Source organism: Felis catus, chromosome F2 (genome assembly GCF_018350175.1).
Source record: "Felis catus isolate Fca126 chromosome F2, F.catus_Fca126_mat1.0, whole genome shotgun sequence".
NCBI classification, from domain to species: domain Eukaryota; kingdom Metazoa; phylum Chordata; class Mammalia; order Carnivora; family Felidae; genus Felis; species Felis catus.
In genome coordinates, this window is record NC_058385.1 from 51,613,067 (window position 1) to 51,626,923 (window position 13,857).

Sequence of the window (13,857 nt, forward strand, 5' to 3'; positions counted from 1 at the left end):
CATTCATTATCATATAAATAAAATCTAACCAGAAATAACTCCTCTGCCCGTTGTATGTACTCAGAAACATGACTTAAAGATGAATTATTTGAAAGAGAAAGCAGTTTATCTCTTTCTGTCCAAACTGGACAAATAATTTTGTTTCTTGGAGTGAGTTAAACTTCTCTCTTAAGAGTTGGTAATGATAATAAAATAAAAACAATGAGAAAACACTTACTGAATGCTTTCTTGTGCCAGGCAGTGTGCTTACCACTAATAATTACACTAATAAGGTAGTTAGTATTATTATCTCCGTTTTACAAATAAGGTGATTTAGGTTTTGAGGGGGCAGTGCTACTTGGCCAATGAATGGCAAAGCAAGGATTTGAGCTTGGGTGGTTGACTTCCAGAGCTCAAAGTTTAAACCACAATGTTGTCCTGATAGTCTAACAACCACAATATGGCAGATAGCAAACATGGCCAAATCCTTCATTTCTTCCTGTATCCGTGCCCTACATGAGGTGACTTTTCAGCTTCTCCACATCAGTTAAATCTGGGGGCACCTGGGTGGTTCACTCAGTTGAGCATCCGACTCTTGATTTCAGTTCAGGCCATGATCCCAGGGTTGGGGTCTGCACTAAGCATGGAGATTGCTTGGGATTCTCTCTTTCTCTCCCTCCCCCTTTCTTGCTCCCCCTCTGCCCCTATCCCTGGCCCACCCGCATGCACATGTGCTTTCTCTCTATCAAACAAACAAACAAAACTGTGAGGTCCATTTCCCCTTCCCTTGAATCTGAGAAGACCTTATGACTTGGCTTCAGTGAACAGAAGTGACTGTGCAAGTTCAGAGGCTAACCTTCAAGGACCTTCACATGCTTCCACTCATGACCTCTCTCCGGACACCATGCTAACCTGCTGGAGGGTGAGAGAATAGGGTCTGGGCCTGCGTCATTGTGGTCGTCCCAGACACAGGCACGGGTATGTGAGAGAGTACAGAAACGATAAGCAAAACCACGTTGCAGATGGGGGGGGGGGGGGGGGGAAGCCACTGAGGCAACACGAGACCGGCTAGAATTATTGACCCACAGAGTCATGAGTTAAGTAAGTGGTTGTTTTTAGCCAGTACATTTCAGGGTGGTTTGTTTTATAGTAACACCCGATTGATACATCAAAGGAGTTCTTTAACAGAACAACAATAACAACAACAAATTAATAAACACTGTATTAAAGACTCTACTCTGTATGTTCATGTATAGCAAACTAAAAAAAAAAATGTAACATATTCTGAAATCAGTCTCCCATTCCTCCTAAGGAACTGGTAAGCATCTATAGTTTGTATGGCCAGAACATATGTGGGATTTTCTTCCTGGATCTTACAGTGATCTCATCTTCTCTTGGGGTCTGCTTGCCTTACTGCTTGCTTTTGTACTTCTGTGAGAACCTGGAGAACAGTGTTTACTTATTACTATAAGGATACCTGTTGCTTCTGGCTGTCTAACAGGACTGCTGAGTTGACTCAAACATGTAAATCAGAAGTTTACTTACTAGAATTTGACTGACTTTTCAGTCAAGAAGATACGCTGTGATATTCATTTCTGCTTTGCTTATTAATATACATCAAACTGCATTTTAAAAAGTATCTGATGATATCTATTCAAATCCTGCAAATGGATGTTTATAGTAGTTTTATTCATAATTGCCAAAACTTGGGGGCAACCAAAATGCCCTTTTGTAGGTGAGTGGATAAGTTAACAGTGGTACATCCAGGCCATGGAATATTATTCAGCACTAAAAAAAATAAGGTGTCAAGCCATGGAAGGTCGTGGAGGAAACTTTAATGCATATCACTAAGTGAAAGGAGCCAATTTGAAAAGGCTGCATGCTGAAGGCTGCGTTCTGGAAAAGACAGAACTATGAGGACAGTAAAAATTCATTGGCTGCTAGAGGTTAAGGGGGAGGGAAGGATGACTAGGCAGGCACAGAGGATTTTTAGGGCAGTGAAACTATTCTGTCTGATACTGTTAATGACAGGTAGATGTCATGCATTTTTCCAAACACAGAGAATGTACACCACCACGAGTAAACCTTCATGTAATCTATGGACTTTGGGTAATAATGACGTGTCAGTGTAGGTTTATCAACTGTAACAAATGTACCACTCTGGTGGGGGGATGTTGACAGTGGAGGAAACTATGTGTTTATGAGGTTGAGAGGGTATATGGAAACTGTATTTTCTGCTCAGTTTTGCTGTGGATCAGAAATTGCCCCAAAAAATAGTCTGTTAAAAAAAAGTATGTGAAGACAATGGTTTATATAATGAACTAAATTCTTCCCTTTCTCTCTTTGTGGAAACATTTCAGAATTGTTCAAGTATATTAATATGATACACATATACATCTGTGACGTGACAAGGTTGTACCTCTTTGAAACAGATGCAATCTTGGGCAGTTTAATTCACTGTCAATGCAGTAATACTGGTATTTGTCTAAAAGGTGAGCTATTTCTTCTTTGGATATGAATAATTTTTGCCGAGGGGCATGAAAATTGAGCATGCATTACTAACCCGTTTTCAGTACCTAACTTATTAGAACTGCTATTTGATTACTGCCCACTTAAAATCAATATACACGAAACGTGTCCATTTTAATGAGCAGAGAGCCTACTACAAGAAACAAGAAAGTTTTATCAAAGTATTTCTTAATTTGAAGGGGCATTGGAGGTCATCAGCTAATTGAACACCTTCATTTTTTTTTAAATTTTTTTTTAACGTTTATTTATTTTTGAGACAGAGACAGAGCATGAACGCGGGAGGGTCAGAGAGAGAGAGAGGGAGACACAGAATCTGAAACAGGCTCCGGGCTCTGAGCCATCAGCCCAGAGCCCGACGCGGGGCTCGAACTCACGGACCACGAGATCATGACCTGAGCCGAAGTCGGCCGCTTAACCGACTGAGCCACCCAGGCGCCCTGAACAACTTCATTTTATAGGCATTGGTACTGAAACTTCCAAAAGTTAGACGACTCCCCAAGATTACATAGCTACTTAGCGATTTAGGTGCTATCACTGTTTATTATGTTGTTATACCATCTTTCAACATTGTAAAGTGTCCAGAACACGTTATGGTGAAGAAAGGAGAATACGGCAGAGCAACTGTGCCTGTGTGATTTGGGGAATTGATTGCCTCAGAAATGGCTAGTTTGGACCCTCAATGTTCTCAATTTTGATATCTCTGGTTAAATTTACTCATGGGAAAGGGAGTTATTTTGGTCTTCTGAACAAATTCTTGCTCACCCTTGACTCAGCTCAACTCAAGCACAGTTGTTTGGGATGCTTTCACTAATGTCCCAGGTACCATTAACAATGTTGCCACTATACCTGGTACTACACATCAGTGATAGCCATGGATCTCAACCAAGGGATGGTTTTACCTCTCAGGAGACATGTGGCAAATGTCTGGAGACACTTTTGATTGACAGGACTTGAAGTTGCTACTAATATCTAGTGCGTAGAGACCAGTGATGTTACTAAACATCCTGTAATGCACAAGACAGCCCCTCCACAACAAGGAATTATCTGGCCAGAATGTCAGTAGTGTTGCTCTTGAGAAACCTTGAATTACAGCATTGTCTTAGGTGTTTGACAACACCGGAGATGGTTCTTTTCTCTGGGATAGACTTACTTTTAGTCCTTTTATTTATTTTTTTAAGTTTATTTATGTATTTTGAAAGAGATAGCACACTTGCAGGGGAGGGGCAGAGAGAGGGAGAGAGAGAAAATCCCAAGCAGGCTCCACGCTGTCAGCTCAGAGCCCAACTTGAGGCTTGATCTCACAAACTGTGAGATCATGACCTGAGCCGAAATCAAGAGTCAGATGCTTAACTGACCAAGCCACCAAGGTGCCTTTAATCCTTTTAAAATAAACAATAGGTCATATGGTGTTTGTCTTTTTATGATTGACTTATTTCTCTTAGCATAATATACTCTAGCTCCATGCATGCCATTGCAAATGGTAAGATTTCATTCTTTATATGGCTGAATAATATTCAGTTTTGTGTGTGTGTGTGTGTGTGTGCGTGTGTGTGTGTGTGTGCGTGTGTGTGCGCGCGCGTGTGTATCCATTCATCAATCAATGGATACTTGGGCTCTTTCCATCATTTGGCTATTGTTGACAGTGCTGCTATAAACATCAGGGTGTATGTATCCCTTCAAGCCAGTAATTTGTATCTTTTGTGTAAATAGTAGTGCAATTGCTGGATCATAAAGCAGTTCTATTTTTAGCTTAGTTCTATTTTGAGGAAACTTCATACTGTTTTCCAGAGTGGCTGCGCCAGTTTGCACTACTACCAACAGTGTAAGAGGTCGGAATTTAAGAAATGAAATAGATGAACATGGAAGGAAAAAAGAGAAAGTCAAACCGTAAAGCAGACTCTTAACTATAGAGAACAAACTGAGGGTTGCTGGAGAGGAGGTGGTTAGGGGGATGGGTTAAATGGGGGGATGGGCATTAAGGAGGGCACTTGTGATGAGCACTGAAGGTTATATGTAAGTGATGAATCACTAAATTCTACTCCTGAAACTAATATGATACTATATGTTAACAGGAATTTAAATAAAAACTAGAAACTTTAATTATTAATTAATTAATCAAAAAGAAATAAGCAATAAGATGAGCATTTCAAGACATCAAGATATGTAATAATTCATTGTTAGTTTTTACTACCCTTTCAATTTTTTAAATCTAAAAGTATATTCAATCATATCCAAATATGATTCACATAAATATCAGTTCCTTGTTGGTAAGACTTTTCCTCCTCCTCCTCCCCCCCTCCTCCTCCCCTTCTTCCTCCTCCTCCTCCTCCTCCCCTTCTTCCTCCTCCTCCTCCTCCCCCCCTTCTTCCTCCTCCTCCTCCTCCTCCTCCTCCTCCTCCTCCTCCTCCTCTTCCTCCTCCTCCTCCTCCTCCTCCTCCTCCTCCTCCTCCCCTTGTTCCTCCTTCTTCTGTTCTGGGCCCCCTCTTCTGGAAGGTTTTGGATACACAGGGTTTTTCTTACTGCTTCAAGGAGAGAGATTAAGCCATAGTTCTGTTCCTTTATCTTCTCTCTTGGAGTAGAATATAGGGCTCTGATCAGAGAAAATTACTATTATCTCACTGTTGGCAAGTTCAGTGGACAGATCCTTCTCTGTTCTTTAATGACAGTTTTAATCCAGCAACTTAATTTTACGTATTTTTCAATTTTTGCTCTTCTCTGGGCAGGGAACACACAGGTATCAGTAAGCCTTGTTTGAGAAAAACAGATGGCACTTAAAATAGGATAATCCCATTAGCTTTCTGGAAGAAAGCTAATTTCTTCTGTGGTCAGGTGTTTGTGCAGGCCGATGGGGGAGCAGTAAGAGCCAGTTGGCCTATCAAGAGGGATTTAACCAAGAGATCATACAGGAAAAGATTCTGTCACTGGAATGGTATTTATCGTGTGATATTTTATTTCCTCCTCTAGACTATGAACCTCTTGAGCTTTTCTTTCCAGTGCCTGGTATGCTTCAAGCATACAATAATGCTTATATTCTGGCTACACATGGAGGGGGGGAAATGATCATCTATCACTTTTCCCTATGATTATTAGCTTTTCCAGAATCGCTTCTGGGAATCAATTTCGCAAAAGCAGAGAAATTAGGAGCATGATGGGCTTTTGTCAAAAAAAATAAAAGAAAGGTGATTTTACTATTGAACACAACAGAAATTATTTATTTATTTATTTATTTATATTTGGTATAGCTACTTTTTCTTGTCCATACTGTTTAATTCTTAGGAAATGATTATACAGTTTGGCCTGAGAAGGAATGATTAAAATTCAGAAAACAATTTCTTTGTTTCATCTTCTATAAGAAATACTTGACTTTTAAATGTACTCGGTACACAAAGCCAATGGAATTGTAAAACTAATGAACCAGAATTTGTGACACTTAGAGTAACTCTAAGTAAAGCTCAGAGGAATTACATTCATGAAAATTAATCCACAACTTCCTGAAAATATTTAAGAATATTTGTGATTCACTCACTAGCTTTATATAGCAAGATGATACAGTTGCACTCTATGAAGGATTTAGTTACAGTTGGGCTTAATGATAGAAAAACAATTAGATAGGCTTTCTTTTCTTATATAAAATAACTTATATAAAAAAACTAAACTCTTTAAAATGAGTTTAGTGAATTAGATTTTTTTAAATATACTTCTTAATACCACTCCTTTCTCAAAGGGTCATCTTACAAATGTTTTGCCTGGGAGAGTTATAGGGGAAGGTCTCATCTTAGTAGCAAAGTGAAGAGTTTCTTCTTTGATTTATTGGGATTGATTTTTTTTTTTAAATACCTATCTGAGATACACACACACACACACACACACACACACACACACACACACACGAACTTTTTAAAACCACTGATAAAATGTCAATCCCAAAACTGGTGATGAGCATATAATTTCCTATTTTTTCAGTAATAATCTAAGGTCTAGATGACTGAAAAAGTCTTGAGTTTGTATTTGTACTTGGTCTTATTTCTAGAGGGAAAAGAATTAATAAAATGTAACTTTTGACTGAATTATGGTTTTGGTACTCTAAACATCTGTTCAGCTTTGATATTCCATTTGTCAGTGAAGAGAACTTGTCAAAGAAGAGAACTGAGTTGATTTAGCTTGGAAGTGAAGGATCCTGTTACTTTCTTGCTTTTCTAATCAAATCCAATGATTATTAAGTTTCTTTTGTATGTGGAGTATGGTAGATGTTGGCTCTTAGTGATATCCCTAGAAGAAAGATGTGACTCTTTATTCAATAAATCAATTCATTAGCACAAAATCAATCCAGAGTCTTCTTTCAAAAAGAGCCTGAGCCTTCCAAAGGGTCCTTGGCCTCCTGAACACTGAATTAATTTTAAGGTAATTCCTGAAAATGAGTGCTGAGCCAAGAGAAGTCACGACAGTTTATAAGCATAGCAAAAAGATAGTCAAAGCCTCTAACTTGAAAACCCTAGGACGTGAGTGAACTAACATAGGGTGTAGCTCAAAAAAAAAATCTTTATATGGATGACTGATTGGTATAAGCAAAAGAAGAGTGATGGAGTGTGTATAACAACCAACTCTATAGTGAAAGTCTCAGGGGTGCCTGGGTGGCTCAGTCCGTTAAGCGTCCAACTTTTGCTCAGGTCATGAGTTCGCGGTTCGTGGGTTCAAGTCCCATGTCGGACTCTGTGTTGACAGCTCAGAGCCTGGAGCCTGCTTCAAATTCTCTCTCTCTGCCCTTCTCCCGCTCATGCTGTGTCTCTCTGTGTCAAAAATAAATAAACATTAAAAAAATGAAAAATAAATAAATAAAATGAATGTCTCAGAGAAAACAGCAATAATTTCTAATGACTCTCTGTTGTACTAGCCCCTAAGCTTCTCAGGATTTATCTGCTTCTCTTGCATCTGTATCTTCCAGAAATGATTGTATGATTATATGTGTCTTCTAAAAATTATTCATTTGTTCAGAAATACTTATTCATCTACTTCTTCACTCATTTATTCATTTAACAAATTGTTATTGAGTACCTCCATGTATTAGATACTACGTTAGATGCTGGGATTATAACACCAAATAAGACCTGTACTGTTTCTGCCCGTGTACAATTAATTACAAAAATAAGTATTTAATTGTATTTGTAATTAAGTGTTAGGAAGGAAAAGTATCTTATGAGATGGGAATGATTTATAGGGAAATTTGATCTAGTGTACAGAAGAGGGATTTCTTTATGAAAATGGTACTTAAGCTGAAACCTGCATGTGGGCAAACTTCCTAGGTTGGGGAAGTGCTGATGTCTTCAAGGATGATACAGAGTGAGGGAAGAGAGTGGAGTGGTACGAGGCAAGGCAAGATCATGCACACTACTTTAGGCCAGGTTAAACATGTGGATTTTTATCAAGGGGGTATCTGCTATGTACTATATTGTGAAGGCACAAAAGTGTGAAAGACATATCTCATTCATTCAAGAAGCCCTTGGTGTCATAAGGGAGACATACAAATTATGCTTTCTTTCCTATATGAACTTTCTGCAAGAGAGGGTTCCTTACTCTCCATTTTATCCCCTGTCCCTAATGCAGATTTGTGCTCAGTAGTACATATATGTTGTTTGCACGCTTTTTGTAAATATTCATAATGCAGTAGTAAGACTTTGCTTATCCAGGGGTCCTTGATTTCTGTACAACTCTTTGAATCTTAGAACTACGGCCTTTTAGCGTCTGGAGAGTTTAAGGCTTCAGGCCACATCTACCTTTTATCCTTTATGATTAAAATACATCATCTTATGCATGGTGACACCCAAGTGGCCCCGTCACGTACAGGACAGCAAAAGTGCTGGACTGTAAAAGCGCTGAGCATATAATGTATTACTGTAGCATCATAGGAATCAAACACTTTGCAGTTAAACTGCTTAGGACCTAGTCACGAATCTGCTACTCACCAGCTCTGTGATGTTTTACTTTTCTTACCCTCAGTTTCTCAGCAATAAAATGGAGAGAAAAGCAGGGCCTGCTTGACAAGGATTATTTTGAGGATTGAATGTGAAAATGCATATAAAATTCATATTGTATTTTCAATATGTATTAATATTAAACACTCAAGTGTTATGTGTTTTTATTATTATTGCTATTAAGTAATTCTCACAATTCTTGTGAGCTACTAATTCTAGCATTTGAGCCTAGATTTTTTTTCTGACAGCGTTCACTCTTGACCGTATCAGACTGTTCCAGGCTTTTTGTGTCTCTCAGGAAATTTCCTCAGCCATAGCCAGTGGCATAAAAATCAGTCCTAAGAATCCCAATAGGCAACCTGCCCTTCAAATGCTAGGATGGGGAAAATGTGGCCCTGAGACAGAAGGTGAGCTGCATCTCATCTCTCAGACTGAGCCGTATATATGAAAGCTTTTAAAGTCAAACCTTGGAGACTATCACCAGACTTCTTTAAAATTACCACCATACATAACAGTGTGAAGCTTTCAGCATCAAGAACCAAACAGACCTTTGGGCTGTGAGCAATTCCTACATAAATTTTTTTTTAATGTTTATTTATTTTTGAAGGAGAGAGAGAGAGAGAGACAGAGTGCAAGCTGGGGAGGGGCAGAGAGAGAGAGAGAGAGAGAGAGAGAGAGAGAGAGAGATACCCAGAATCTGAAATAGGTTCCCGGCTCTGAGCTGTCAGTACAGAGCCCGACATGGGGCTTGAACTCAGGAACCATGAGATCATGACCTAAGCCAAAGCTGAATGTCCAACTGACTGAGCCACCTAGGCAACCCCCCCCCCATAAATGTTTTTATTCGTTTCCATAATCTAATTTATTTTGGCTTGGAAAATTCCTGAACAAATATAATCATTTTTCAAGGTGAAGTACACAGGGAGTCAAGAACTTTTAGATCCAAAACTGTGACCTGAAATAGAATTATGTTAAGAATTAAGTCAGGCAATGTGAGCCTCTATTTTTATTGGTTAGCTGAGCAAATACATATAATTCATGTATGTATTTGGGGTGATTTTTCTTTTCTTTTGGTGTTTTTCTATATTTTCCAAAAGTTTTATAATAAATATGTACCCTTTATGTAATCAGATAAATTATTTTCCTTTTAAAAAGATACATATTTCATTGCAGGATAATAATGTGTACATTTCTTCTATATTCTTATTAGTTTTTATTTCCCATAAAGGGAACACTCATGTTATAGAAATTTAGTAATAGATGATAACTTGCTATTTTAAAAGCTATTGTTGGTAAATACTATATGAGTTTTCATTGCTTGCCAGGGAATCCATTTAGTTGTCTGTAACTGACTTAGAACATTTTTTGGCAAATAACCAAAGAAAAGTTTGTCTTAGACAAAGCTCAGCTTTGCCTTCATTTAAAGGTTTTAAAAATATATGCATTATTTTTCTAGAGTTGTTACTAATCTGCTATATTCATCATATACAAAGCCTGTTTTTAGTATATTCATTCTATAACAATATCCGGTTTTGTCTTTGACTTTGATCTAACACTGCTTTTGAATAGATGGTCATTTGATATTGGGCCAAAACATGTATTCAGTGCACATGCAGGTACCAGACCCTAAGAATTCTACTGTAGTCTCCATGCACTCCTCTCAAAATTAACTAACCCTTCCAATACTTCCTGTGATTTATTAATTAGTATGCACTAATATTTTTAGAAAGACATCAGTCTGTCAAGCTTAAGACTCTAATATCTTCAGAATTGTAAGGTAGCCTAGATATAGTTAGTGGTCATTAAGCATAATTATAAACTGAATAAGTGCTAATCAAGACAGATTTTTAGTAAAACTGAAATGCATTTTAACAGGTTGGTTAAGGGTCAATAATTAAATTTTATTTTAACTCCATGCTATGTGGAAAATAGTCTTTATTGGATGTTTTCTAGTGTTTAAAGCAGACCCAGTTCTCAGTGTATATAGTAGTTAATATATTGTAAATTACAAAATAGGGTTAAAATACAGCTAATGCTAGATCTACTTTTAATTGAATATCTTACAATAATTTTGTCATTTGTACTGCAGTGTCCTTTTTTTCCTTCTTAACCAATAATAATTTTTAGTCCTAATAAGGAGCTAAGAAGCCATGGTAAATTTCGGAGTTTGATGAACTAATTTATGGTATGTGGGATTTTTCTTTGTGGCATTGATTTTTCTGTGTTTGGTTTGTAAATGTGCTGTCAGTGATTTATCACTGATGAAAGGACAAATATTTCCTAAGTGACAAGTCCTAAGAGATCATGTGTGACTCCCAGGTGACACAGTTGTAATGTTTTATGTTGTATGTAATTCAAAGAGAGAAGAGACCATGTTGAACTGGAGAAGTTAGGGAAAGGGAAGCCAGTGTATATTGATTTCCTATCATATGCCAGACACTATGACACGATCATTACATTGTGATCTCATTTAACATACTCAAGGTCATCAGCAAAGAGAAAAAAAATTAGAATTCAGAATTAAATCTATGTCACTCAAACTTGATATTTTTCTCCCTCATACCACTTTAAATTCTTTAATAGGGTATTTTTGAGATACATCAAGAAAGCGTGGTAATTCTAGTCACATAGAGAGATGGTAATGTAGGAGGTCATCATGAGAACATGGCCACCTGTTGACCCCTGAGCAGGGCCCTGGGCAGTTGGAAGCTCCTCAGCCCCTCACCTGTTCTTGGAATGTGCATTCCACTTACCTTCCCAATGCTAGAAGCTTCCCCAAGGGTACAGCTTTGAGATAGTAATGTGTTGCTGAGACCATCTGTACAGTATATGTGACTGAACCCAGTTAATGCCTCTTATAAACCTTTTTTTAAAGATTCTGGTGGGCAGGTGCAGAGATCTACTCATCTTGCAGCTGCTCAAGACAAGCCTGAAATGTAAGTTACCTTGTTTATTACATCTACCACCTACCAGTCTGGAGTGACCTGCCTTTCTTCAGGCTCTCCCTGACCTCTGTATGCGGAGGCCGATTTCACATTTTACCTGGGAAGCTCCTGATGTGGCAAACCAGTGGATGGGTGGGAATGGGGTGTTAAAAATGGGAAGCAGAAAGAACATTCTGCTCAGAACCACATTAGTAAGGGTGGATATCAGAAAGAGTGTTCGAGAAACACGAAATAGTTCAGTTGATCAGATCACAACAGCCTTTGGAGGAGTGGTGAGAATACAGAACAGAGAGGAAGTTTAGAAACATATTGTAAAGGACTTTTAAATGCCAAGATAAGGAGTATGGACTTAATTAGGAAAACAGCAGGGAGCCACTGAAGGTTTTGTGTAGAGGAGCAATATGATTACAGCTGACAGCAGTCTTAATAAGGCTTAATAAATAGTACAGTTTATAACCTTAGGCCAACTGCTGAGCAGAAGCCAAAAGCTGTGCTGCAGAATTAGCAAACCAATTACCATGAGGAATGATGGCCTGGATTTCATCTGAGTCATCCTTTATAACAGAGTAGAAACTCCTGGAAATGTAAACAAATATCTGAAGTGACAGGTGACATGTCTTCTCAGACCTGATTTCCTTTATTGGACTCTACAGTGGCACACTGTTAAAATGCCTTAACAGTATCATAATTTGTCACCATTTTAAAAACCTCTCTTCTTTGTATATATTCAGTGCATTTTTATGGTTTTTCAGTAGGCCTAAAACCTATTGCTATCTGTCTCATTCCTTGTAATAAGACTTCACCATCCTTTATTGGTATTAACATACTTTGCCAAAAGGGGAGATATCATTAAGTTATCCGCAGTTTGACTTAATAGCTGATGTTGACTGCAAGACAGCATTCAAATTTCAGTTCTAGTAACCAAGATTTTTTTTTTTAATTTAGAGAGTAGGATACATAAGATCCTGTATCTTTTAATTATTTTAAGAAATGTGTGAGTGTGTGTGTGATCACCCATATGCATACTTACGTGCAAGCATGCGGGGGCAAGAGAGAGAGAAAATATGTATATGTGTATATAGAAGAAGGGATAGATATTTATCATATTGCTTTCTTCCTGGAACAGTCCGGGTGAACAAAAAAATATTGTGTAATTAAGTTTCTTACAAAATACATTCTCTTGATATATTCTGGTAATTCGTTCTGTTTTCACTTTACCACTTCCATAGTCAGAAATTTTTTCTCCCTTGTTAGAATTCCAATATCATTTTGGATTTAGGTAATTTTACTTATTATCTGATGTAAGTTTGTTTGCCTTTCCCCTTAAGTAGATTGTATGTCCCTGGAGGACACGGTTATACATTGGGAGTGTAGTGTGGCACCTGGCTCAACGTGTTACCTTCAAATAGCTGTTCCATAGCTCCGAAGTTTTCCTTTTTTAGAACAATCTTGCTTGAGTTTTCATTCACTCAACAGATTATGAGAAACTCCTAAATATTTTTCCAGGTAAACAGAATGTGGGCCCCTCTCTTAAAAAGCTTATAGACAAATAGCCAGATAATTACAATATAACCTGTAAGTGTTGGGATTGCTCTAGGTATAGGAGGGAGGCAACTTCAGGGTTGGAGAATGCCTTGTTAGAGGAGATCACCTTTTATCTGAGTCATAATACATTTAAAAAAGGAAAAACGTAAAGATGAAAAAGCGGGAGAGATGGTTATAACAATATAAATGGGCCTGGGTATAAGTGAGAATGGTGACATCAGATTGCTGCTAAGTCAGTATGAACACCAAGAGGACTGGTAATGGATAAAGCTGGAGCATATCCTGAAGGTGTTTTTGTTAACACACAAAATCAGGTGTCACTAAGATTTATTTGTTGTGATTTAAAGCTACAATTGAAAATTAATTGGATGCTAAATTCTTGACCAGGAGGCTAATTACTGTGGCTCCCCATTGCCATTTCTTTGAAGGAAGAAAAGGTTGTTTGGTTAAAAATGGTGGTTTTTTCATTTTAGACTTTATAGGCACTTTGGGAATACATATGGAATTAGGGTCCTAGTATCTATTTAAGAAGGATAATCAGAGTACCTGCTTTTAAGGTTATAAATTTTCAATGAGTTAATGCAAACAAGGTGATTACCATAGTGCATGGCAAGCATAGGACCCAGTGCATTGAAGATTGCACAAAGGATGGTGGGAATGCATAAATTTGACCAGCGCTCCTTTGCAGTCTCCTCCTTCTGGTCTGCTATTTTTTAAGTAATGTTTACACCTTGGGACAAAGTGCTACTTATTTAGCTACTTCTTATCTCCAGATTTAAACCAAAAGTAGCAGCTTTTGAAGATTTTATTCTCCTGAGTGACTTAGCCATTTGATGCTGGTAAGACTTGGTAGGGGCCTTACTCAGGATTTAACAAGTTTTCTCTTAAAA

General features: G+C 37.9%; 1 protein-coding gene across 2 annotated transcripts in view; it reads left to right on the forward strand.

The window, feature by feature from the left end:
• The window catches only part of OXR1 (oxidation resistance 1), a 453,716-nt gene that overhangs the window by 120,883 nt on the left and 318,976 nt on the right, over positions 1-13,857 (forward strand). The window contains exon 1 of one of the 2 annotated variants that reach the window (XM_019823028.3): positions 11,397-11,413. The exons of the other annotated variant lie outside the window; for it this stretch is intronic. Within the exon in view, the coding sequence (XP_019678587.2) occupies positions 11,412-11,413 (2 nt within the window). The 5' untranslated portion in view covers positions 11,397-11,411. Of the gene's footprint in view, positions 1-11,396; positions 11,414-13,857 lie in introns of those variants that run through there. 2 annotated transcript variants of the gene reach the window in all.